General features: G+C 46.2%; 1 protein-coding gene across 3 annotated transcripts; it reads left to right on the top strand.

The window, feature by feature from the left end:
• The first annotated feature begins 2,703 nt into the window (after positions 1 to 2,703).
• Positions 2,704 to 26,413, top strand: Pglyrp2 (peptidoglycan recognition protein 2). 3 transcript variants are annotated; one of them, XM_031350103.1, is made up of 6 exons: positions 2,704 to 2,882; positions 19,398 to 19,511; positions 21,421 to 22,428; positions 23,268 to 23,478; positions 24,209 to 24,506; positions 26,306 to 26,413. In XM_031350103.1, exons 2-6 carry the CDS (start codon positions 19,448 to 19,450, stop codon positions 26,315 to 26,317), a joined length of 1,593 nt encoding a protein of 530 aa, XP_031205963.1. In that variant the 5' UTR covers positions 2,704 to 2,882; positions 19,398 to 19,447; the 3' UTR covers positions 26,318 to 26,413. The 3 variants fall into 3 exon arrangements, with proteins under 3 accessions (XP_031205963.1, XP_031205962.1, XP_031205960.1); XM_031350102.1 differs by lacking the exon at positions 2,704 to 2,882 and adding an exon at positions 16,823 to 16,942; XM_031350100.1 differs by lacking the exon at positions 2,704 to 2,882 and adding an exon at positions 16,823 to 17,034.
• The last annotated feature ends 738 nt before the right edge of the window (positions 26,414 to 27,151 follow it).

Here is a 27,151-nt window from a genome sequence, read left to right as displayed (position 1 = left end):
GGGAGGAGACAGGGGTACAAAATGTGTTTGAAAACAATCGTAGGTTTTGCTAGTTCCTTGGAGTGTTGCAGACAGAGACTACACAGCCCCAGCAGAGCCTCTCTTCCATGGAGGCCTAGAAGAATTGAAAACAAAGCTAAGCCTTGTAGCCCTCCTGGCTTGAGGGCTGGAGAGATGGCTCAGAGATTAGGAGCACTGACTGCTCTTCCGGAGGTCTTGAGTTCGATTCCCAGCAGCCACGTGGAGGCCCATAACCATCTATATATCCGAGTCCGGCATTGTGGCAGCAATGGCACGGCAACAGGTGGCGCCCACCTGTAATCCCAGCACTGGGAATGAGGAGTTGAGTGATCAAGAAATCAAGGATATCCTTAGCTACATAGTGAGTTCAAGGCCAAGGCCAGCCTGGGCTACAAAAATCTCCAAAAAAAAAAAAAAAGTTCATTGGATTAAAAAGCACTTGCAGTATACACCTTGTAACTTGAGTTCATTACCTGGGTCCCACAGTGGAAAATGAACCAACCCTCCAACTCCCACCTCCACACATGCACCAAGATGTATACATGAGCACACACAGACATATGCGGAGTAGTAGTAGTAGTAGTAGTACTAGAAGTGCTAGTAGTGCTAGTAGTAGTAATAATAATAAATGTCTGAAGACAAAACTAGGTCAGGCCCTCACACCTATAATCCCAGTACTCAAGAAAACTGAAGCAGAAGGGCCAGGGTTTGAAGCCGTGCTAGGCTACTTGGCAAGTTCAATGCCAGCCAGGACTACTTGAGACTTGACTCAATAAATATTAGAAAAAGAGGTGGGGGAAGAGGAAGAAGAAAAAACAAACAACAAAACTACGCCTGGTGGTGCACACTTTTACTTTGTTATACAAGCACTCTGGGAGGGTGAGGCAGGAGGGCTGAGACTTTAAAGCCAGCCTGCGCCACCTAGTGAGTTCCTGTATTTAAAATTACAAAGCTAAACAAAAAAGAACCAACAAGATGTCCCAGTAGGTAAAAACACTTCTGTGAAGCCTGACAATCTGAGAGGAACCCTTGTGATGGAAAGAGAAAACCAGCTCCCAAACGTAGTTGTCCCCTGACATCCAGACACACACACACACACACACACACACACACACACACACACACACCCCTTTCCCTGGGTGTTGTGAGAACTTGTGCACATTGCAATGTTCCTCGATACACAGTTCAAATGGGCACGAACAAAAAGAACTCAAGTGAGCACCCAGTGATGGATAAAGAAACTGTCATCTAGCTCTGTGGTGTGGCATCACTCCACTGTATAAGGGAGCAATGCACCAACACGTGCCATAGAGTGATTGAACCTTGGAAGCAGAGTGACACTGAAAGAAACTAGACCCAGGAAGCTGGACCCAGTGCAGTGCCATTCATGTAAAGTGTCAGCACGAGGAGCTCGCGGGCACAGAGAGCAGCGGTTGTCTGAGGCTGGAGAGATGGGGACAGAGAGCAGCATGATTGGGATGGAGAAACTGCTTTGGCTCTGGATGAAGGCAGTGCTTGCCCAACTAACTCTCTTGGTGTGCTAAATGTCATTGATTGCTCAGTGGACACTTTCAATTTGTTTACTTTACAATGATTAACTTCATTGAGCATGATGGCACACACTTGCCATCCTAGCACTTGGGTATGGCAGAGAAGGATCCTTCACAAGTTCAAGTCCAGCCCAGGCTCCCTGAAGCTCTGTCTCAAGAAAACAAAATAAAGGCAGCAGAACAGCTCAGTGGGGAAAAAGTACCTGGCCACCAAGTCTGACGACTTGACTTTGACCCCTGAGACCCATGGCAAAAGGAGGGAACCGACTCCTGAAAGTTATCCTCGGACCAGCACGTATACACACAGCCAATAAAATATCATTTCTGTTATACTTATTTTGTCTGTGGGGGAATGCAGAGGACAACTTCTGGGAGTCGATTTTCTCCTTCCAGCATGTGGGGCCAGGGTGTGGAGGGTGAACTCAGGTTGTAAGGTTTGCCAGCAGAGCCTTTGCCGAATCCTGACCCCACCCCACCCCCAGGCATCATGCCAGCCAAAACATAAGGGTTTTTTTTTAGTGTCTTTACATAAACTAAACTGAGTATGATGGTGGTGTATGTTTATACATCATAGCACTTGGGAGGCAGAAGCAAGAAGAGTCTCAGCGTATATGAAACTAAAGGTCAGCCTGGATTGTATGAGATCCTGTCTCAAAAACAAGTAAGTAGCTAACGTGTTGTCCTATGGATTTCTATCAGTAAGTAACGTGTAAGTGGTGGGAAGTGAGTTGAGATAGACTTACATTCCAACAATTTCTTTGCCACAGCCAAGGGATAAGAACACTACTGTACCCATTGTAGAGACGGAGAAAATGAGGCACACAAAAAGAAAGGGCTCTACCTAGGCAGCTAGGAAGTTTTACTGAAACTGGGGTCTCCTTGAACCCTACACACATTTCTTCAGGCCAAGGAGCCACACAGGTGGCATACACCCACAGTGAAGCCATCATCCCAGCACTGTGACGCAGAAGGAGGACAGAGAGCAGGGTTCTGGAGGTTGGCCATCTTGACCTAGAACTTTTTCTTTGCCCAGAGCCTAGCTGAGAGGCCCACAGCTAAGAGGCGGGTCCTTTGTTCTGCAGGTAAACCCATGTCACCCCTGTCCAGAGCACTTGCTCACGATCTGGAATGGACGAAGCCAGAAAAAGATGGTCCCAAGTTCTCAAAGTCAAAGATGAGCCTTACAAAGGAACTGGGGAAGCCAGAGAAGAAAGGATGGCTTTCTGGAAAGGGGGCTACTGCCAAAAGGGGGCTACTGCCAAAGGACTTTGAAGAATATATAGGAGCCTACGGGGTCAAGCTAAAAAGCTCGTGAGTATGTTTTGAAGTTTTCTTAGCATATATCTTCATTCAACATATTGGAAACATTATGGGATGTGTTATGTCATTCACTGAAGTTGGTCAGGTTCTCTGGCTTAATTCACCACCCATTACTGTCTTCTACCCCTCTTCCTCTTCTTCTTCTTCTCCTCCTCCTCCCCCTCCTTTTTCCCAAATAGTTCTTCTACTTCTTTCATGTTGTATAATATCACACATGCACACACACATGCACATGTACTTACACATAAGCATGGATGCACACATGCACACATTTTCATTATCCATCTACTGATAGACAGTTAGGTAAATTCCATTTCCTGGCTATTGTGAATATAGCCGCTGCGATGAACATGGATGAGCACGTGTCTCTGAGGTACATTGACTTAGGGTCCCTCTGATATATGCCCAGGAACCAAATCCTATGGAGATTCTACGTTTAATTTTTTGAGAAAAATTTCAAATTTCTATAGTGACTGCACCAATTTAAACTCCCACTCCAGCCGTGTATAGGCTTCCTCTTTCCCGACATGCTTTCCAGCTTTTGCTGTCATTTTTTTTCCTTTAAAATTAGTTAACTCATTAATTTAGTGGGTATGTGTAGGTGCATGAGAACTGCTTATCTGCAGTTAAAAGGGAAACATGTGGGAGTCAGGTCCTCCCTTCTGCCGTTCCAGTTCTGGGGCCCGAGTTCAGGCTGCGGGCCTCGACAGCAAGCACCTTTACCCACTAAGCAATCTTGCCTGCCTCTGTTTTCTTGAGGATTGCCATTTTGACTAAGGTATAGTGGAGAGTGGGGATATTTTACACACTCGTTTTATTAGTTGGCATGTAAAGTTATAAAAGCCATAAGAAAAGGAAATTGGTGTTATTTAGCACAATGTATTCACTTACCCACGTATAAGAATATAAGCAGTCTATTGTAATCCCATACTATCAACAAGGGTGATGTGTAATGGTTTGAATATGTTTGGCCCAGGGAGTGACACTAGTTGGAGGTGTAGCCCTTGTTGGAGTAGGTCTGTCACCATGGGAGTGGGCTTTAAGACCCTCTTCCTAGCTGTCTGGAAACTAGTCTTTTCCTGTTTGCCTTTGGATGGAGAGGTAGAACTCTCAGCTCCTGCTGCACCATGCCTGCCTGCATGCTGCCATTATCCTGCCTTGATGATAATGGACTGAACCTCTGAACCCGTAAGCCAGCCCCAATTAAATGTTATCCTTATAAGAATTGCCTTGGTAGTGGTGTCTGTTCACAGCAGTAAGACCCAAACTAAGACATGATGTTTCTACTTTAAATGGCAAAAACAAATAAATAAAAAGAATATATGCCAGGCCAGTAAGATGGCTCAGCAGGTAAAAGTACTTGTTCCCCTTGCCTGAGTTTAATCCATGGCACTCCAGAGTTGTCCTCTAATCTCCAGATGCATGTCATAGCATGTCCCCTGGCTGGCTTCGAACTTGCTGTGTAGACTAGGCTGGCCTGAAACTCACAGATTCTCCTGCCTCTGCCTTCCAAGTACTGAGATTGAAGACGTGTACCACCATGCCCAACCTAAATAAATAATTTAATATCTGCAATCCTTGCACTCACTGAGCAGAAGCAAGAGAATCACTCACAAATTCTTCTGCAGCCTGGGCTACGGAGTGAATCGAGATCAGCCAGAATTATATAGTAACAAATAAACAAAACCCAAACAAAAAGAGAATTTGTGCCAATGATTCACGTGCAAAAATCCATATTTTACTTTTCAATTTATTTTTTTAAATTATGTGCATTGAGTGTCAAAGGGCAGCTGGGGCTATGCAGTGAGTTCCAAGTCAGGTTCTGCTACTGTGAGGCTGTCCCTAGAAACAGGATGCAGGATCTCTGAGTAAGATGGCAGATGAGAAGCCTTACCACTTAAACTCTGGAAAAGAAAACAGCAAAGGGAGTGGCTAAAAAGCGCCTACCTGGCAAGGAACAAGATTAAGTTCTTCCCCACCTTGGCCAGAGAAGATTCTTTCTGCCATGGGCAGCACTTAGAACAGAGACTCAACCTATCAGAAAGCAGAGAATAAGTGTCTCTGTCAATGTTCAGCCCTAAGTGGGGCATCTACACTAGCTCCTCCCATCTACACCAGCTCCTCCTATCTACACTAGCTCCTCCCATCTACACTAGCTCCTCCCTCCAAGGCCTAGGGAACGTCCCGGAAGAGGGGGCAACAAAAATGAAAGAGCTGGAGGCTGGGGAGGGGAGCTGTTGTCCACTGGATGTGACACGTCTGCTGCCCTCATGAAGTCTCAGCGACTATGGTTTCCTGCACAAGATCAAGCCAGTTAGAACTTCGGCATGAAAGGAGGAGGGGCGACTGGCAGTGGCTGGCTCTGAGAAAGAGAAAGTAGGGCTTTTTGAAAGAATGTGGCCCTCTTGAAGACTGCCCTGATCCGGATGTCTCCACACCCTTTCCTACAAGAGCAGTTCCGATTGGACTAAGTGGGTTGTTTTTAAAAGAAGAGAAAATGAGTTGGGGAAGGAGAGAAGAAGGACCTGGGATAAATTGGTATGATCAAAAGAAGGAAATTCTCCAAGAGCGGGTAAATATTTTTTTGAAAAAGGAAGAGAGAAGCCTAGCATCATGGTGGAGCCTGCCTGGGATGGGGGGATGGAGAGATAGCAAGCACTGTTGACCAAGAGCGAGGTCTGCTCTTCCAGAGGACCTGCATTTGATTTTGAGCACATGGCCACTGACAACTGTTTGTAACTCAGGAAATTAGATGCCCTCTCTGGACTCTTTGGGCTCTGCATGAACATGGTGCACATGCATACATGCAGGTGAAACATCTAAGACATAACAATAAATAATAATCTTTTTATTTTAAAAGTGGGGTTGTGGTGGTACACATCTTTAGTCCCAGCACTCAGGAGGCAGAGACAGGTGGATCTCTGTGTGTTCAAGGCCTACAGTACTAGTTCCAGGACAGCCAAGGCTACACAGAGAAACCCTGTCTGGGGATGGAGAGAGGAACAGGGGGTAGAAAGATGGATCAGTGGTTAAGGGCACACGCCTTTAATCCCAGCACTCACCAGGCAGAGGCAGGCAGATCTCTGTGAATTCAAAGCTAGCCAGATCTACAGAACAAGTTCCAGGACAGCTAAGGCTACACAGAAAAACTCTGTCTTGAAAAACAAACAACGAGTGGGGCGGTGGTGGCGGCTCAGGCCTTTAATCCCAGCACTTGGGAGGCAGAGGCAGGCGGATTTCTGAGTTCAAAGCCAGCCTGGTCTACAGAGTGAGTTCCAGGACAGCTAGGGCTACACAGACAAACCCTGTCTCAAAAAAAAAAAAAAAAAAAAAAAAAAAAAAAAAAAGAAAAAAAAGAAAGAAAAGAAAAACAAACAACAACAAAAACAAAACAAAAAATTTTCTCTTGGACAGTATCTTATGCAGACCAGGATGGCAACAAACTCAATATGTAACTGAATCTGGCCTGAACTTCTGATCCTCCTGTCTCCAACTCTCCAGTGTCAATGTGCCCGTCTTCTGAAGCAGTGACAGCAAGCTAGCCTGTAGGCAGGTGTGTAGGAGCCCAGGCCAGCCCCCACTTACCCTCCAGGCCCATTTACCCCACCCAACCTGGACCCCTAGCACTCCCTCAAGGACTGAGCTCACATGTCTACATAAAGTCCCACATCTCCATTTACAAAACTTCTTCCCAATTCCAGGATGAGATACCTGGATGATTAAATCTCTCCCCTCTGCTCCAGAAACTCAGCTCAAGCTACCTATTACCCATTGGAGACTGCTGGCGGCAGAGAGTCGGCAGCCCCAACAGCAAACAGCTTCCCCCCCACCCCCTTTGGTACTCTGAACTCCTCTAATTCCTGTGTTGGCCTAAACCAGCTTCGATGGCTTGGCAGCTGCTCCGGATGGGCTTCAGTCCCAGCCCTAAGGCCTGGAAGCCCACAAGAATCTGGGGCACTCCAGATGAGGAAATCATAGACTCCTGTGGGCCTGGATTTGCCTCAGATGTGGGAGTCCTGACACCAGGTTAATGAAATGGATTACTCCCGTTGGCTAGACTCTGCTGTAGCTGGGGCCTTCACGACAGGTGTGTAAGGCAGAGAACTCTGAACACATCCTCCCTGGGCCCTGATTCTCAATCACATCCCACACAGTGTTCCATCTCTATGGCTTGATTTCACCTTCACAGTGACTGTGGGATGCTCTCTCCTTCCATTCTCAAGGTAGACGGAATGAGGACAAGACATGTAACTACTTACTTGGATTAGAGGTAGAGGTAGACCAGGGATTTGTTAAATGTTTTAAATGAGTTTTTACTGTTTAAGAATTTCATACATGCATACAATGTGTTTGAACCAAATCTCGCTATCCCATCACCTCCGATTCCGGCCTTATCCCCCTACTCAACTCCCTCCCAATTTCATATAAAACTTTTTTAACCCAGTGAGTTAGCACTAGATACTGCCTGTACCTCATGGATGTAGGGCCATCTACTGGAGCATGGGTAGCCTCTCAGATGTCACAACCTTAGAGAAAACTGACTGGCTCCTTCCCGACAGCCAGCCATCACTTGGCTATGGGCAAACAGCCTCTCTGCTAGGGTGGGACTTCCTGACCACCCCACCACTTCATGCTTCGATTCTGTCTGTGATTGTGTATGCGTCTTGGCCACCAGGAATTCCTGTGAGCCAGGTGTCCCCTGTCATGTCCAGAAAACAGTTTCCTGGCAGTCATCCACGACCTCTGGTTCTTGCAATCTTTCCACCTCCTCCTCTTCCAAGATCCCTAAGCCGTGGGAGGACGATGAGTGACCCATTTAGTGCCAACACTCCAGCATCTCTTATTCTTCTCACATTGGTTAGTAGTGAGAGGGATGAGACAGGCTCACTCCATGATGGACTTCAAAATTGGCAGTTAAGGAAAGTAGGCGTAAGAACTGGGCAAGTCCAGGAGAGCCCAGGGAAGTTAGTTACTAATAGAAAAAAACCCAGGCTCCAGCCTTCATGCCCCAATAATGGTTCTCGAATGCCTGGAGATAGAGTAAGATAAAGCTCATCTACCACAGAATTCCAATGTGCTTTAAGTGGAGCCTGTGAGTTCACTTGATTGTCTCTTCATTCTGGAATAAATGACCCCACATGCTGACTTCTACAGAATAAAACGCTCTTTCCTTTTGCATACTATTTGAGTCGGGGGCAGCATTCTTCAGTGACCAACAGACCCTTATGTTAGGACTCTTTAATTTCCTTTCATTTATACACTGGGGAAGGGCATGTGCATGGGATATATATGGAGGTCAGAGGACAATTGCAGGAGCTACTTCTTCCCTCCCACCATTTAGGTTTCCTGGAACTCGAGTCTTCAGGCTTCAAAGTAATCATCTTTACCCATTGAGCCATCTCATCAGCCTGTGTGTGTGTGTGTGTGTGTGTGTGTATGTGTGTGTGTGTGAGAGAGAGAGAGATTTATTTGTTTTATTTGTATGATTACTTTACCTGCATGTGTGTCTGTACACTACATGCCTGTCTGGTGCCTGCAGAGATTAGAAGTAAATATCAGATCATCTGGAACTGAAGTTACTGATGTTGTGAACCAGCATGTATGTTCTGGGAGCCGAACTCAGGTACTCTACAAGAACAGGTGTTCTTAAACATTGAACCATCTCTCTAGGCCTGAACATATCTTTTTAAGTTGTGTTGATTGATTGATTGATTGATTGATTGATTGATCAATGCCAGTGTACACATACTGAAGGGCAGAAGACAACTTGAGGGATTAGTTCTCTCCTCCCACCATATGGATTGAGGGTGGGACACAATTAAAATCATGTTGTCCAACTTGATAGCAGGTGCCTTTCCCTCCTGTGATGGTTTGAATAAGAATGGCCCCACAGGCTCATATATTAGAATGCTGAGTCACCAGGGAGCAGCATTATTTAAAAGGATTAAGAGATATGGCTTTGTTGGCAAAAACTTGTCACTTGGGGTAGGCTTTGAGGTTTCAAAACCTCATGTCCAATATCTTTCTGTCTGTGGATAGTGATGTAGCTCTCCAACTACTTATCCAGAACCATGCCTGCCATGCCTGCTGCCATGATCCCTGTCATGATGATAAAGGACTAAACCTCTGAAACTGTAAACCAAGCCCTCATTTTAAAAAATTGTTTCTTTTATAAGAGTTACCATAGTCGTGGTGTGACACAGCAGTAGAACAGTAGCTAAGACACGCACACGTGCATGCACACACACACACACACACACACACACACACACACACAGTTCGCGTTTTTGTACCCATTAAAAATTTTGAGGTAGGATGGGAGAGTAAATGCTTATCACACATGACAACCCCATCTCCAGCAACAAAACTCAAATAAAAATAGTCCACCTATTTAAAAACTATTTAAACAATGCAATTTTATATCAGATAAATTTTATATACCAACAAAATATGTTTACAAAAACAGTTAACCCACCAGCTGACTCTATTTGGTGATATATGTAAGTAAAATCTAGAGCTAAATTAAAAAACAGAGACTCGGGCTGGAGAGATGGCCCAGCAGTTAAGAGCACTGACTGCTCTGCCAGAGGTCCTGAGTTCATTTCCCAGGGGCTACAAGGTAGCTCACAACCATCTATAATGGGATCTGATGCCCTCTTCTGGTATGTCTGAAGACAGCAACGGTGTACTCAAACAAATAAAATAAATCTTAAGGAGAGAGAGGGTGGGCTAGGAGTGCAGCTTGAGAGAAGAGTCCCTGCCTAGAACCTCTAATGAGGGACTGAGGGCTTGATGCACTGATGAAGCTCCACACCCAGCACTGAAGAAAAAGCCTTATAAAATCTCAACTCAGGGGCCAGAGAGTGCTTTAGTGACTAAAAGCATTGGCTGCTTTTCCCAGAGGACACATGTGTCACACCCAGCACCCACAGTACTCCTACCACAGTAGAATATGACTTGATTTGTTTCTAGGATGCAGAATTTGCAGGGCTAGGGAAGGAACCTAGGGCCTTAGTATATACTAAGCAAACACTCTACCACTGAGCTATACCCCCATAGCGAATTTCTTCTTCTTTTTCTTATTTTATCCATTTGTATGTTCGTGTGCTTGTGTGTGTGTGTGTGTGTGTGTGTGTGTGTGTGTGTATTTGTAGATGTGCTATGGTGTACATACAGAAGTCAGTTCTCTCCTTCTACCCTGTGAATCCTGAAGACCTTGCCACCTCACAAGCTCCATAATGAATGCTTCTAACTATGATCATGAGCCCAAGTTTAGCCCTGCTTCGAGTTTCTCCCGTTCTGACTCTGCTCCTTCAGAGAGCCCCTAGGCTCTGCCTGGCTCTGCCTGTGCTCCGGGTTCTGATCAGTGTTTGTTTGCCTGAGAACCTGGCTTACTGACTGACAGACAGTCTGGAGATGCTGGCCTCTCCTTACAGGCAGGCTTCAAGAATGAGGAGGGCATCTTGGGGGAATGGGATGATTCATTATGGAATCCCCAGATTTTCTGCTGCCACCCAGGCCCAGCCCAGTCCAGGTGTGTTGGTGACTTGGTATCTAATGTGTGGGCATGTATGTGTTTCAGAGCCTAACCCAACCTGACCCTGAAGCCTTTCTTACATAGGTTTTCACACACTAAGCAAACAATCCTTGGTACCTAATTTGTCCCTAGGCTTCCCTTTATCTAGGGGCAACAGAATTTGTCAAAGATAAGATATGGACATACGGGCCTAAAGACAGCAAAATGGCTTATCATGGAGCCTGACTACCTGACTACCTGAAATTGATCCCCTAGACTCACATAGTGAAAGGAAATGACTCACACAATTTGTACACACACACACACACACACACACACACACACAATGACATGCAAAATAAATGACGTACAAAAAAAGATTAGAGAAAAGATAGCGCAAGCCTTCAGCTTGGGCTACATAAGGTGAGGCAGGATCTGATGTTAACTTTCTTTTTTTTTTAAATTTATTTATTTATTATATTATATGTAAATACACTGTAGCTGTCTTCAGACACCTCAGAAGAGGGCATCAGATCTCATTATGGATGGTAGTGAGCCACCATGTGGTTGCTGGGATTTGAACCCAGGACCTTCGGAAGAGCAGTCAGGTTTTTTTTTTTTAACTTTCTTTTTTTTTTTAAGAGGATCTGATGTTAAACATCAATAATTCCAGCTATTGCGGAGGTTGACACATGAGGATTGATAGTTCAAGGCCTTCCTAGGCTACAGAACGAGTTCAAGACATGGCTGGTCAACTCAGTGGAGTCCTATCTCAAAATGAGAGCGACAGAGAGACAGACAGAGAGACAAAGAAATAGACAGAGAGAGACAGAGAGACAGAGACAGCCAAAATATTGTAAAAACCTAAGTTCAAACCCTTAGCACCATTGTGAAAAAAACAGATATGATGGTTCATTTCTTTCATTCCAAAACTAGGGGAGACAGGCATATCCCCGGAATTCACTGGCTACCCAATCTAGCTGAATCTACAAGTTCAAAGTTCACTGAGATCCTCTCACGAAAAGTAATGTGATAGGAATTGAGGAATAATCTATGTCAACCTATGGCCTCTACATGCAGGAGCATACATATGCACGCACACACACACACATGCCCACAGCCATATGAACAGTTACGTACAAAACATAAATATTGGGGGATGGTTTTGTGGACTGTGCATTTCAGTTACTGATTGCTGTGCCCCCTGGTTGCAATATGGATGTTAGCACTGCCATGACTATTGGAGCATCTTCTGTATCGATGAAACGTAAAGATTGTTTTCCATTACTTCTGATTGGTTAATAAAGTGCTGACCAGCCAGTAGCTAGGCAGAAGAGAATAGGGCAAGCCTTCCAATCCCAGTCGGGGTTCCAAGGACAGAGTCAGAGGAGTAAAGAGAAGAAGGAGAAAAGGAGATGGACTCAGAGGACACACCATGAGGTCATGATGAGAGGACAGCCATGAAGACACACATGGACTGGAGTGAGCCAGGGCAGGACCAGATGGCAAGTTCCAGTGCATGTGACTGGGTAGTAGGTAGCCTGGTCGGGTTAGAATAGCTCAGAACCTGCCCAGCTTAGAGCTTGCAGCCAGTTAATAACAATACCAGGCCTCGGGGGTGGGAGAAATGACTCAGCGGTTTCTTAACAGATTGCTCTTCCAGAGGTCCTGAGTTCAATTCCCAGGAACCACACGGTGGCTTATAACCATCTATAATAGAATATGATGCTCTCTTCTGGTATGTCTAAAGACAGAGACAGTGTACTAACGTATAAAATATATATGTGTATATATATGTGTATGTATGTATATGTATATATATATGTGTGTGTATATATATATATATATATATATATATATATACATACATATATCAAGTCTCTGTATCATTATTCAGGGGCTACAACAAGCTAGAGTGGGTATAGAAGTTCCCTGTAGTTATTCGGGAGCAAAGGGAGCAAACAAAACCCCCCAGGATTTCATTTACATATACACACACAATTTTTTTTTCTGAGAGAGGTTCTCACTATGTAACCCTGGCTGGCCTGGCACTCATTGTGTAGACTAGGCTGGCTTTGAACTCACAGAAAGCTATATGCCCTACTAAAGCTTTACACCACCATACCTAACTAAAAATTGTTTTCAGTTAAAAGGACTGAGAGAATATGGCTCAATGGTAGATCACTTGCTTAGCATATGCAAGGCACTGAGTTCAATTCCCAGTACTGATTGAAAGAGAGACAGAGAAAAAGAGAGATGGAGGGAGGGAGGAAAAGAGGGAGAGGTAAACCTAAGCATTGCAGTACGTGTCAGTAATTCTAGAACAAACATGGCTTATGCAGGAAAGAGTGTCATGAGTTTAAGACCAATCTGGGCTACATACCATACACCAAGCCAGCCAGTGCTCTATACCAAGATCCCATCTCAAGAAACCAGGAAGTGGCAGGTGTAGCGGTGCACACCTTTAATCTCAGCAACTGGTGGGCAGAGTCAAACAGACCTCTATGAGTTTGAGGCCAGTGTGGTCCAGAACAGCCAGGGCTATATAGTGAGACCCTGTCTCAAGAAGAGAAAGAAAGAAAGAAAGAAAGAAAGAAAGAAAGAAAGAAAGAAAGAAAGAAAGAGGGAAGGAGGGAGGGAAAAAGAGAGAGGGGGAAGGAGGGAGGAAGGGAAAAAGAGGAGGGAGGGAGGGAGGGAGGGATAGAGGGAGGGAGGGAAGGAGGGATAGAGGGAGGGAGGAAGGGAAAAGGAAAGAGAGGGAGAGAGAGAGAGAGAGGAGACGAGAAAACAAAAAAAAACCCCAAAACAGGAAAATGTTGACTTTTGACCTCCACACAAGCACATACCAACTACATATACCAATGTGTATACAACACACACACACACAAATAAAATTAAATAATTTTTAAAGGAAACAGCCCCTGACACTAGGAACGATGCTCTGCTCTGCTTGCAGCAGGAGCCTAGCATAACTGCCTTCTGAGAGGATTCATCCAGCAGCAGATGGAAACAAGATCCAAATACCCACAGGCAAACACCAAGTGGAGCTCAGGGAGCCTTGTGTGAGAGTGGGACTGGGAGCTGGAGGACTCAAAGACGCCATAAGAAGACTTACAGAGTCAGCTAACCTGGACCCATAGGGCCTCACAGAGACTGAACCACAACCAAAGAGCACACATGGCCTGGACCTGGGCCCCCTGCTCATATGTAGCAGATGGACAGCCCGGTCTTCGTGTGGGTCCTCTAACAATTGGAGTGTGGGCTGCCTCTGACTCTAGTGCTTTCCTTTGGAGCCCTTCTCCTAGCTGGACTCCCTTGTTGGGCCTCAGTGGGAGAGGATGCTCTTAACTCTGCTGTGACTTAGTCTTGATTGCCAGGGCAAGTTGGTACCCTTTGGGGGCTTTTATTTCTCTGAGAAGAAGGGGGTGTAATGGAGGAGAGAAATTTGTGAGGGTAGGACTGGGAGGAGAGGAAGGTGGGGCCTGAGATTGGGATGTAAAGTGAATAAATAAGTAAATTAATGAAAAGAAAACACAGTGAGATTCTGTCTCAAGACAAAGAAGATTGGAGTTTAGCCCCTGGGTAGAGCACTCACCTAATGTGTGGGGCCCTGGGTTCCACCCACCTGCAGCACAGCAAATAGTAGCTGTCATAGGAGTCCAAGGGAACGGCACCAGGAGACACAGGAGACACTAATGTAGACTGTGGACTTTGAAGGCCTGATGTGTAAATACAGGCTCATCGATTCTTACACGTGTGTCACTCTGATGTAGGATGTTGACAACAAGACACCCTGCATGTGTGGGGGCAGGGAAAATGCTTACGAAAACTCTATATTTTATGCTCAGTTTTGCCATGAGCTTAAAACTTTTTGGGGAAACCAAGGCAGGGACATGACTCGTTTGGAGCCAGCCTGGACTACATAGTGAGATCTCACATCAAATATTTTTAAAAGGTAAAATGGACTGAGAATCCTGTATTCCCAGCCATCAGGAGCCTGAGGTAGGATTATAAATTCAAGCCAACTTGGCTATTTAATGAAGCTCTGTTTCAAAATAGGGTAGGGGACTAATGATATAGTTTAGAGGTAGAGTATTAGCCCAGCATGCTTCAGAACCCATCTATTAAATAAATAATAAATAAACTCTCTTAAAAATCAATTTATCTTAGTAACTGCAGTTACCAATTTTACCAAAGGACAAACTTCACCCTGGAACCAGCCCTGAAAGAACATGTGTCCTACGTACTTTGTTTATAATTTACTTATCTATTCATTGATTTTTTTTTTAGATTTATTTATTATTATAAATGAGTACACAGAAGAGGGTATCAGATTTCATTATGGGTGGTTGTGAGCCACCATGTGGTTGCTGGGATTTGAACTCACGACCTTTGGAAGAGCAGTCAGTGCTCTTACCCGCTGAGCCATCTCACCAGCCCCTATTCATTGATTTTATAGAGGTACATGCTATGGCTCCTGTGAAAGCCAGAGAACAGCTTTCAGGAGGACGCTTTCTCCTTCTACCATGTGGGTTCCAGGGACTGAGCTCAGGCCTTTGGTTTGGGTGACAGCAAACCTTAATCTGCCGATCCATCTCATCTCTCTGTCCCCAGCCTACATGTTTAGCAAACAGAGAACCTTCCACTCCTAGATCTTTGAAAATCTAGGCTTGATGGTCAGTATTGCTTCACACTGCCCTGAGAAGTAGAGCCCATTCAATCTCATGCCTCTGTGATCTGTGTTCTTGAGCTGCTTCTGTATACCTGCCTTCATCCTGGGTAATCATAGGTCACTAGAAAGAGAGAATAACTGGGGCTGAAGACACATCCATTGGTAGAGTGGTTGCCTGGCATGAGGGAACCCTTAGGATCAATCCTCAGCACCACATAGGTTAGCTGTGGTGGTGCATGCCTACAATCCTAACATTTGAGCGCCGATGGAAGACTACGGTAAACTCAAGGTCATCCTTGGCTACATAGGAAGTTACATAGCCTTGGTTACATAAGACCCTGGAGAGAAAGAGGAGAGAGGGAGGGAGACGGAAGAGATGGGGTGGAGGGCCAGAGAATACACCATCGAAGGTAAATAAGAATACTTGGTAGGTGAGCAGGCCCTGAGGTAGTTCCCTGGGGAATTCCAAGTCTAGCTCAGTCCGGGCTTCCCCAGCCTGGCCCGGGACCTACCTCACATTGAGTCCCTAGCCTGGTGGGCCTCTTAGAAACTTGTAAAGCTGGTTTGAAGGTGGAAGGCCAAGAGGGAAGCAGTTTCCATACCGCCCAGCCTCAAGGAGCCAGCCCCACCTGATGCCAGAATAAAGGGGAGCTAGATCTGGCTGGCCTGGGATCCCAGCACCTAGGAAGAGCCAGGAGGTTAGGAAAGCTCCAGGCCAACCTAGGCTATGTAAGAGATTCAAGGACAACCTGGAAGGGGAGGAGGTGAAGAGACAGGACCGTTCAGCGGGACTCAGACATCAGCACCCAGAGAAGAGGGCAGATCCTGCACTACAAACCTAGGTGGGTTCTCAGGATAAAACCAGGGTCCCGTCCTTTGTTTACTCAGGAGCTGGAATGAGGCTGGGAGGCAACCTTCAGAAGCCAGGCATCCTGGCTCCATCCTGTAATTCTAGCACTTAGCTCGATAAAGCAGAAAGATTGCTTTCTGTCCAAAGCCAGCCTCGGCTACAGATTAAGACCCTTTCTCAAGAAAGCAAAACACAGGAGACTGGGAAGATGGCTCAATGGGTCAGAGCGTCTGCTACGCAAGCATGAGTTAGAATCTCCTTCCACCATGTTAAAAAAGCAAGTAAACCCAGCCTTTGGAAGCAGAGATAGACAGTAGATCCTGGGAGCTTGCAGGCAGCCTAACCCAATGATCTGGTTCAGGGAGGAACCCTGTCTCCAGGCAATAAGGGGGACAGTGTAGAGGAAAACACTGACATTCTCCTCTCACTATAAATGTGCATACATGGTGTATGCACTCATGTACATGCACCATACACACATGAGCACGCATACACACACAAACACACACACACACACACACACAAACATGCACACTCTCAGACTTTAAAAAAATCAGGGCCAATGAGATGATTCAATGTATAGAGGCACTTGCCACCAAGCCTGATGACCTGAATTTGATCACTGGTAGAAGGAGAGAACTGATTTTCACAGTCCTGTGCTGCACACCCACCATGCATGTAGACAGAGAGGGAAGTGGAAAGGACCGAGAGAGATGGAGAGGGAGAGAGAAAGAGACTAAAAGCCAAGGAGGAAGAGGAAGACCCCAACTTCTCCAGCATCCTGTTGTGGGGGTGTGGGGGGATGTGTGTGCAGCACAGGAGGGGAGGGTGGCTCTAACCACAGGCTTCCTCTCTCTGCTTGCTAGAATGTAGATATGAAAGGTTCCCGGAAGGCCCATGTGTTAAAGGCTGGGTGTGCAGCATGTAGTACTAGGTGAGGGCTGGTGGGAAGAAGTCACTCAAAAGTACCCTGACCCTTCGTTCCTCTGTTCCTGCACCTCAGTTTATGTGAGGTAAGCAGCTTTCTCCAACAGAACTTCCTCTCTCCTCAAAGGCCCAGAGCAGCCAGGCCAACCACCGACCAAGAATTATAACTGCTGAAACTGTAAGCCAAAAGATATCTCTCTTCTTTAAAAATTTATGGATGTCTCTGGGTATGATGTTGTGTGCCTTTAATCCTAGCACTCAGGAGGCAGAAACAAGCAGATCTTTGTGTTTGAAGGCAGTTAGGTCTACATAGCAAAAGTTCTGGGGGCTATATAGTAAGACCTTGTTTGTTTGTTTGTTTTTAAAAGAAAAGTAAAAGAAAGAAAGAAAGAAAGAAAGAAAGAAAGAAAGAAAGAAAGAAAAAAAGAAGGAAGAAAGAAAGGAAGGAAGAAAGGAAAAAAGAGAAACGAAAAAAATCTCAGACAACAGAAACAAGCCTCCACCTTGCCCAGCATAGCCTGTCTTCCCCGGCAGCTATAGGGCTGTCACTTCTGAAACAGGGCAGAATTTACTGGACTGACTTCAAAGCATCACTCCCAAGAATGGGCAGAATTTAAACTAGATATGGTAGTACACACCTAAAATCGCAACACTTAAGAGTCTAAGGTAGGAGGACCCTGAGTTTGAGGCAAGCCTAGGCTACATAGCAACACTGTCTCAAAATAAGATGTAAAAACATAGCAATAACATAACAATGTGTGGCACACCTCTATAATACCAGGACTGTGGGGAGGTGGAGATGGAGATGCGAGGATCAGGAGTTCAAAACCAGCCCGGGCTACATGAGGCTGTCTCAATAAGTAAATAAGTAAGTAAAAAAATAAATAAGGGCTGATGAGATGAGAGAGAGAGAGAGAGAGAGAGAGAGAGAGAGGGAGATGATGATGAAATGATGAATATAAATAAAAAATAATTCCAGGGAATCCAATGACCTCTTTTATCTTCATAGGCATGGAAAAATCCACATACATGTACACAATTAAAATAAGGGGGCTGGAGAGATGATTTGGTGGGTCAAGGCATCTTGTTGTGCAAACCCTGACAACTGGAGTTCTCTCAACTTGTGACATGTCCCATGGTCACACACTACACACTTATACACAATAATAATACTGATAGGTTATTTCTCTGTAGGTGAAATGAGCTAATTCAAGCCAGATTAGAACATATTAAAGGCAAGTTTCTTGGGAAGCAGGTTTATTGGGGAGGGGGGACACAAGGGCCTGAAGTGTACATTTTACATATCAAAGCAGACCTGACCTTCAGGTTCTCTCAGCATCCCTCAGTCCCTTACCTGGTATATCCTATCCCCAAACCATGAACTTTCCAGCCCAGGGGCAGGGCTGCTTTTTCCCCAGAGGCTCTTCCTTATATAATCCAAACATTTGCATTTTGGTCTCTCTCTTTCTCTTCTCTCCCTCTCCCTCTCCCTCTCCCTCTCCCTCTCCCTCTCCCTCTCCTTCTCTCTCTCTCTCTCTCTTTCTCTTTCTGTCTCTCTCTCTCACTCACTCCCCTCTTTCTCTGCAGTTTCACCCCTTCTTTTTCTCCCCACCACCCGCCATGGTAATTTCACTGGCCTCAGTTCTTAGAACCAGTGAACGCATCCAGAGCAGCTTCCCAATAAACATGCCTTTAATATATTCTAATCAGGCTTGAATTGGCTCATTTCATTGGCAGAAAAATAGCCTATCAAAGACTTTTTCATACACACACACACACACACATATACATACACACATATATGTATATATATACTTTTGGGGGACAAGATTTTCTCTGTAGGCCATGTTGGCCTCAAACTCAGAGATACACCTGTCTCTGACTCCTGAGTGCTAGGATTAAAGTCATGGGCCACCACTGCCTGGTTTAAACACAGGAGTGGCTTTTTAGTTTTTGGTTTTGGAGAGGTCATTTGTTGTTGTTTGTTTGTTTGTTTGTCTTGTTGTTTTGTTTTGCTTGAAATAGGCTCTCTCTATGTAGCCCTGGCTGCCCTGAAACTCATTAGTCTTTTAAAATGTATTTTAGAATAAATAAAATAAGATAAAATGTAAAAAGGGGGCTGTAGACCAGGCTGGACTTTAACTCACTAAAGTCTTTTATAAATATTTTAGAACAAATAAAATAAGATAAAATGTAAAAAAAGGAAGCTGGGGATATAGCTCAAAGGTACAGTACTTGCCCAGCTTGAATAACACCCTAGGTTTAATCCCCAATACTACAAAATAATAATAATAATTGATTATATTTTCCTAAATTTCTGGAGTTTGAACTTCCCAGTCTACAGGCTTCTTTTGGCAGGGACCTGTCTTGCTGACCCATTGCATCATTCTGGGCGGGGACAGGACGGGATAGAGGAGACTTTGAGACCAGAAAACCCTGGCCTAGGCTCTCTACTCCCACACTCCCTTACCTCCTCTGGGGTGACTGCTGTCCTGCTGGGCTTTGGTACAACAGGTTAATTCTCATGCCCCATCCTCCTAGGGCTTCACAGGCTCTCTGCTGGGTCTGTATCCTGGGACTAGAGACCCACCATGAAGGCCTGGGGTGTCCTCTGGACCGTGCTTGGACTGCTGTTGTGGCCAGAGCCAGGGACAGGTGAGTCCAAGGGCAGAGGCCTGAGGGGGAGGGGTACTTGCTTTGTTCAACCCTAAAGGAGCAAGGCTCCAGCTCTTAGCAAACTGCCATTCTGGAACCTTACATGTTCCCAGCCCCATCAAGTCAAGGAAGGGATGCCAGCAAGATCTGGAGTCCTGAAAGCAAAGTTAAGGATAACTTCCTGGAAAATAGATACATAGAACCAGGATGGGAGGAAGGAGAGCGGGGTTTGGCTGGGAAGCAGAAGAGAAAGGATATTTTAGACAGAAAAGAACAAAGTTACAGAATGTATTGCCCACAGAGAAGCACCAATTTCAGACACTAGGATTAAAATGACCTTGAAGCTCTAGGTGTACAAATACTTCTCTGTGTTTCCAGAACATAGGAGCTGAAGCAGTAGGATTATGAGTTTGAGGTCAGCCTGGACTATATAATGAGTTAGAGGCCAGCCTCCAATATATAGCAAGCCCCTGCAACAAACAAAACAACCAACCTTCCCAGACTCAAGTCATACATCCTCCACTCCCTAGCTGGATAACCTGAAGCAGCGAACACAACAGTTCCATTTCAGACACCTCATCTGTAACAGGAGCTAATGAGACATACCTTATAATGTTTTGTGAGGATCAAATAGGTTGAATACGTCACTTAAAATGATGCCTGGCGCGTGGTAAGTGGTTAAATAAACATTGGCAATTATCCAAACCCCTAACTCTGCTGTGGACCTGGTAACCAAACATTTTTAGCTTCCACTTGTTTGTTTGCTTCTTTCTTTCTTTCCTCCTTTCTTTCCTTCTTTCTTTCTTTCTTTCTTTCTTCTTTTCTTTCTTTCTTCCTCCCTCCCTCCCTTTCTCCCTCTCTCTTTCTCTTTTTCTCTTTTTTCTTTCTTTATTTCTTTCTGCCTTTCTTTCTGCACTTCTCTCTTTCTTTCTTCCTTTCTTTCTGCCTTTCTTTCTTTCCTTCTTTCTTTCTCCCTTCAAGGCAGGGTCTTACTACAGCTCTGACTGTCCCAGAACTCGATCTATAGACTAGGCTGGACTCAAACTCAGAGATCAGCCTGCCTTTGCTGGGATTAAAGACATGTGTCAGTATGCCTGGCTTGGATTCCTTTTCTTAAAGAGGGAAAAACCCATTCTCCTCTTCCCCTTTGCTTACTTCATCTGTCTGTGTGCCCGTTTGTTTGTTTGTCTGAGACAAGATCTCACTTTGTAGCCAGGATGGCAGGGAACTAGGTAGCTCAGGCTATTCTTGAACGTGTGGTGATCCTCCTGCCTCAGCATTTTTAAATGAGGGGATTACAGGCATGACCATAGCCACTCCTGTCAAGGAAAGCATTTCATTGGGGGCTGGTTTACAGGCTCAGAGGTTTAGTCCATTTTTAGCATGATGAGAAGCATGCTACACAGACATGGTACTGGAGGAGCTGAGAGTTCTACATCTTGACCTGTAGGCAGCAAGAAAAAGAGAAAGGGGGGCAAGCACTGGGCCTGGCTTGGGCTTCTGAAACCCTAAAACCCACTCCCAGAGTGTACTTCCTCCTACAAGGCCACACCCCCTCCAACAAAGCTATACCTCCTGTCCCCTCTCAAGTAGCACCACTCCCTAATGACCAATGGTCCAAATTTATGAGCCCTTGGCAGACATTTTTATTTAAACTACCACAAAAGCTAACCTGGCCAGGCCTCTCTCCTGTTCATAGTCTTACCACAGCTCCCCAGACAGTCCTATCTGCTTAATCAACAGGCAACAGTCTGGGTGCCTCAGTTTCTTCTTCTACACAATGATAGTGCTGGTCACAGTGGTGTCAGGTGAAGAGCTAGGAACACTAGGGAAATATGACCTGAATAGAGGAACATTCCAGAACAATCGAAGCTGGATGGCTGGACTGACTCATTCTTTCTTCCTGCAGCCTCCTCCTTGCCCCTGGTCATGGACTCCATCATCCAGGCCCTTGCTGAACTTGAGCAAAAGGTACTGGTGACTGAGGCCAGCATCACTGCCTCTGCATGGATTCTGTCAGCCAAGAACTCCAGCACCCACAATTCCCTTCACCAACACCTGCTGCTGAAGGCACCAAGCCACAACACTACAGAGCCAGATCCTCACTCACTCAGCCCAGAGCTTCAAGCCCTGATTTCTGAGGTGGCCCAACATGACGTACAGGATGGGCAGGAATATGGAGTGGTGCTGGCCCCTGATGGCTCCACTGTAGCCGTGAAGCCTCTGCTGGTTGGGCTAGAGGCCAGTCTACAGGGGCACAGTGTTGCTAACTTACCTTCAGATTGCCAGGCCGTCCCCTGTGATGCTGGAAACACCTCGACCAATATTGGAGCCACCTGGCCAGGACTCATGGATGCTTTTACAAATGCCTCTTCTCCAGATGTTGAAGCCACTTTACCAAATGACAAAGCCAAGATTCCCACCACTATGGACAGACTCCTGGCAGTCACCTTGGCTGGTGATTTAGGTCTGACCTTCCTCCACAGGTCCCAGACTTGGAGTCCTCCAGGCCTGGGAACTGAAGGTTGCTGGGACCAGCTTTCTGCCCCCAGGGTCTTCACACTATTGGACCCCAAGGCGTCCAGGCTCACCATGGCTTTCCTCAATGGTGCCTTGGATGGAGCTCTCCTTGGGAACCACTTGAGCCAAATCCCTACGCCCCACCCACCCCTCAGCCACCTGCTGAGAGAGTACTATGGAGCTGGGGTGAATGGAGATCCGGTGTTCCGGAGTAACTTCCGAAGGCAGAATGGGGCTTCTTTGACTTCAGTCCCTACCCTGGCCCAGCAGGTATGGGAGGCCCTAGTCCTGCTACAGAAACTGGAGCCAGGACATCTACAGTTGCAGAACATGAGCCAAGAGCAACTGGCTCAGGTAGCCACCTTTGCTACCAAGGAGTTTATTGAGGCTTTCTTGGGTAAGGAGTTCCCCCTAACCCCTCTTAAATAGACACTTCCAGCCCACTGTGATCCCTCTGGATCAGCAGGATCCAGGGCTCAGGAAATCCAGGGGGACGGCAGAGTCTATAGATAAGGACAACTTCATGGGCAAAAAAAATGCTAGAGTTGGTCCTTGAAGAATAAATAAGAATTTATATGATTTTTAAAATTTTTTTAAAGGGAGGGGTTGGGGTGTAGCTTAGTTGGTAGAGCACATGCATAAGAAAGACCCTGCATTCAGTTGCTACCGTTACTGTAAACTGTACATAGTGGTGCATGCTGGTAACCCCAGCTCTTAAGAGGTGGAGGCCTGAGAACCAGAAGTTCTAGGTCATCCTTGAATATATATCATGGGCAGCCTGGGCTTCAGGAGACCTTGAACTCCACCCCTACCCTACACAAGAGGCAGAATACAGTTGGAAGTCAACACATGAGGACTGATTTTTTTTTTTAACCTGTTTATTGAGACAAGGTTTTATATACATAGCCCAGGCTGATCTTGAACTTGAAAGCCCCTTTCCTTAATCTCTCAAATGCTGAGATTAACAGAAATGCACTACCATACTCACACTTTTGGGTTTTCTCTTGGAAGTGGAAGGACATATAGTGGATTCTATCTGTCTGTCTGTCTGTCTGTCTGTCTACCAACTTACCTTCTTATCCAGCTAGCCTTCTGAGGCATCTCCCTGGCCTAAAACTAGATGCTTGTCAAATCCTGGAGGCTGGAGGGATGCCCACAGGTTCATTTTAATAGAGATTCAGTCTTCCAGAAAGAAATTCTTGATGATCAAAGTCTGATGCTCCCTTGCTCTTGAAGGATGCCCAGCCATTCACCCCCGCTGCCGCTGGGGAGCGGCTCCCTACCGAGGCCACCCAACGCCACTCCAGCTGCCACTCGGATTCTTATATGTGCATCACACATACGTGCCAGCACCACCCTGCACCACCTTCCAGAGCTGTGCCGCGGATATGCGCTCCATGCAGCGTTTCCACCAGGATGTGCGCCACTGGGATGACATCGGCTACAGGTGGACCTAGCCTAGTCCACTGTGGGAGGGACTGGACCGGCAGGGAGTAGAACCAGTGGGCTGAAATGAGCAAGTAGAAGAAGGAATTTGTAGTGGGCCTGGTCAAGGACCAGACTAGGGGCAAGGTCCAAGATTGAAGTGGGGCTATGAGTCCTGCAAGGGAGAGTGAGAAAAGAGTGAAAGGAGAGTGAATAGGGATGTGACTGGTTCTTAAGGGTAAATTCAAAAGGGAGAAAGCTTGTTTTCTTTTGTTTTGTTGCGAGTCAGAGTTTTCTCTGTGTAACCCTAGTTGTTCTGGAATTCTGTAGACCAGCTCCGCCTCGAACTCCCGAGTGCTGAGATTAAAGGCTTAGGCCACCACAGCCTCCTGCTCCTCCTCCTCCTCCTGCTCCTCTTCCTCCTCCTGCTCCTCCTCCTCCTCCTCCTGCTCCTCCTCCTCCTCCTGCTCCTCTTCCTCCTCCTCCTCCTAACGAAACTAGGTCTCAGGGGGCCTGCAGCTCACTATGTAGAAACCGCTAGTCTCAAACTCACAGAGTTCTGCCTGATTCTTTCTCTGAATGCTATGATTAGAGTATTCTGCACCATTTTGCAAGAAAGAACGGTTTTTGGGTTTGCACTTGGTGTTCAAATGATATTGAATTGGTTGAAACAGAAACAGTGTGCTGCACTTGGTGTCGTAAGGCACAGGAAAAGAGCCTCACTGATCCTAAATATCCCATCCCCTCCGCAGTTTCGTGGTAGGCTCCGACGGCTATGTGTACCAGGGCCGTGGCTGGCACTGGGTAGGTGCGCACACGCGCGGCCACAACTCCCTCGGCTTCGGTGTGGCCTTCGTGGGCAACTACACTGGGACACTGCCCAGCGATGCTGCGCTGAACACGGCGCGCGACGTGCTCCCGAGCTGCGCAATTCGCGCAGGTCTCTTGCGGCCAGACTACAAGCTGCTCGGCCACCGCCAGCTAGGGCACACCGATTGCCCCGGGAACGCGCTCTTCAACTTGCTGCGCACCTGGCCCCACTTCACAGTGGTGAGTCTGCTTGTCCCTGTGCCTGAGCTTAGCCTGTCACCCCTGCACCTTCGAAACATGACTCAGGCGCAGCCTTCAGTCTCTCTCCATGGCATCATTTGTCCTGTCTATTCACAACTTCAGCCCTGGCCCTGCCCCAGCCAGCTCACCTTTGGCCTAACTCCTAATACCTCTACTACCACCCCTCAGACCTCACTCTGGCCCTCTTTACTTGCTAGATTACAGACTTCCGCTGCCCAGCTCTCTCTCCCAAACCACTGTTGCCGCCTGTTCAGCCTCCTTCTTACGGCTGCGGCCACTGGGCTGCTGAAGTTTCTCTCTCTTCAGGGCCTCATCATGATTGTGGCCTGATGCTACTCAAAGCTCTCATCAGAAGAGCAATTTGTCTTAGGTCCTTACTACCGAACATATAACAGTTTTTATCAATTTATGACAATACCTAAGATAAAGCCCTTCTGCCTACACTATCTTATCCCAGGACACCCAGCCTAGAACTCACTGCCTGCCTCCTACTGTGAAGGCTCCTGCTCATACAACCCTAAACCTACTTTGTGACGCTTCACTCCAAATTATTCTGTTGTCAAAACCTCAGTCCAGTCCCTATTCCTGTGTTGCTCTCCTCTGCTCATCTCAACCCTGGGAGTTCTTGATAGCCTCTGACTCCCTGACTCCTGAGGATCCTTGCATTAGAGCAGTCTAGACCTAGCCAGCACAACCAGCCTACAAGTCTCACCCAGCCTCTGATTCCTACCACTACCTAACCACACAGTCGCATTACCAGAGTTTGTTTTGTTTATTTGTGAAACAAAGTCTAACCCAGGCTAGCCTTGAACTCACTGTGATGCTCAGGCTGGCCTCCACCTCCACCACCTTCCTGTCTCCGCCTCAAGGGCTGAGATTGCAGGCTTTTGAAATACATCACATCCAACTGCTACTTCCTTTTTCTTCTTCTTTTTAGTGTATGCGTGCGTGTGTGCGTGCGTGAGTGCATGCGCGCATGAATTTGCGTGCATGCATTTGCAAGTGTGTGTGTGTGTGTGTGTGTGTGTGTGTGTGTGTGTGTTTATGTCTGTGGTTAAAGACAGCTTCCTGTGTTATCCTCAGGAAAGGCATCTATCTACCCTCCTTGGAGACAGGGTTTCTCACCAGACTGAAGCTCACCAAATAGGCTAGGTTTGCTGGCTAGTAGCCCAAGTCTTCTTGTCTTCAGATCCCCAGTGCTGGGACTAAAAGATGCCACTTTACCCAGCATCTTTATGTGGGTTCTGGGGATCAAACTCAGGTCCTCATATTTGCAAGGCAAGCACTTTGCTGACAGAGCCATTTCCCCAGCCATAGCCCAGTGTCTGTGTGTGTGTGTGGGGGGGGGTCTTTAACTTAGGATCCTCCAGCCTCTACTTACCTATATGTTGCCACTCCTGTTTTCATTAAGCTGTTTATCTGCCTGCTCTTGCCCGCAGACAGGTTTGAGTTTGGTTTGTTTTTGATTTGTCTTTATAGGGTCTTGTACTTGTGGTAAACCTGGGTTAGCTTTTTTTGAGACAAGGTTTCCACTATGTATCCTGGAACTCACATAGATGTACCCTCCTGCCTCCTGGATGCTGGGCCCAAGATTAACCTTGAACTCTCCAAATCATCTGGCCTCAGACTCCCGAGTGCTAGGATTATAGATGTTTCAGCTTGCTGTCCACTCCTTCACTTTGTGCCCCTGTCTGTCCTATATCCAAGATTCCATAGCAAGGAGGGCAGACCCAACCATACATACACCCTAAGTCTCATAATCTCTTATTTTTTTCTAGGTTGAAAACTAAGAACTCCTTTGAGAGACCTTTGAGGATCCAGGAGGTACTATCCCTGATGACCCTTTGAGCAACCACAGACTTCCAATAAAGGGACCATGGAAAGGACATCTCTATGAGCATCTTCTTCCTCAGAGGCCAAAATGCAAGCAAAGTGTGTGTGGCTCGATGGGAGAGCACCTAGGTGATGAGCAAGAGGCTTTTAGTTTGTTTTTTTTGATTTTCATGACAGCGCTTTTCTGTGTAGCCTTGGCAGTCTAGGATGGCCTCGAATTCATAGAGAGTGGCCTGCCTCTGCCTCTTGAGCGCTGGGGTTAAGGGCACTGCCACCACTGCCCATCCAAGGCTCTTGATTCTTACTCTAGCATTACAACATAAATAAAGCTGGGTATGGGAGCTCATACTTGTAATTATAGCGGAGGAAGATACACATAGGAAGACAGAGGAAAAAGGTTTTCTTGGAAGCTGTGGGTATTAGAGACTGATACCTCCTAACAATGAGTACTAGAGAGTCAGGATGACAAAAGTGGAGGCAGTTTATTTTACGACCTTGTAAGTTGAATTGCTAACAAAACTGGCAACAGTGCCCCATTGGGAGAAAAACTGTCTTTTTAATTTTTTTTTTTTTTTTTTTTTTTTTTTTTTTTTTTTTTTTTTTTTTTTGGTTTTTCAAGACAGGGTTTCTCTGTGTAGCCCTGGCTGTCCTGGAACTCACTCTGTTGACCAGGCTGGCCTCAAACTCAGAAATCTGCCTGCCTCTGCCTCCCAACTGCTGGGATTAAAGGCGTGTGCCACCACCACCCGGCTTCAAAATTTTTTTATGGTCCTGATCAAAATCCCTTTTCC

This window comes from Mastomys coucha, unplaced genomic scaffold, assembly GCF_008632895.1.
Source record: "Mastomys coucha isolate ucsf_1 unplaced genomic scaffold, UCSF_Mcou_1 pScaffold4, whole genome shotgun sequence".
In the NCBI taxonomy this organism is placed as follows: Eukaryota; Metazoa; Chordata; class Mammalia; order Rodentia; family Muridae; genus Mastomys; species Mastomys coucha.
The sequence above is the reverse complement of the archived record's forward strand: the minus strand, read 5'-3'. Positions and strand labels throughout refer to the sequence as shown.

Coding starts and splice junctions, on each gene's coding strand:
- Pglyrp2 (XM_031350103.1), top strand. CDS start 19,448: ATGAAGGCCTGGGGTGTCCTCTGGACCGTGCTTGGACTGCTGTTGTGG. Junction 19,512..21,420: donor GTGGCCAGAGCCAGGGACAG/GTGAGTCCAAGG, acceptor TTCTTCCTGCAG/CCTCCTCCTTGCCCCTGGTC. Junction 23,479..24,208: donor TGGGATGACATCGGCTACAG/GTGGACCTAGCC, acceptor TCCCCTCCGCAG/TTTCGTGGTAGGCTCCGACG.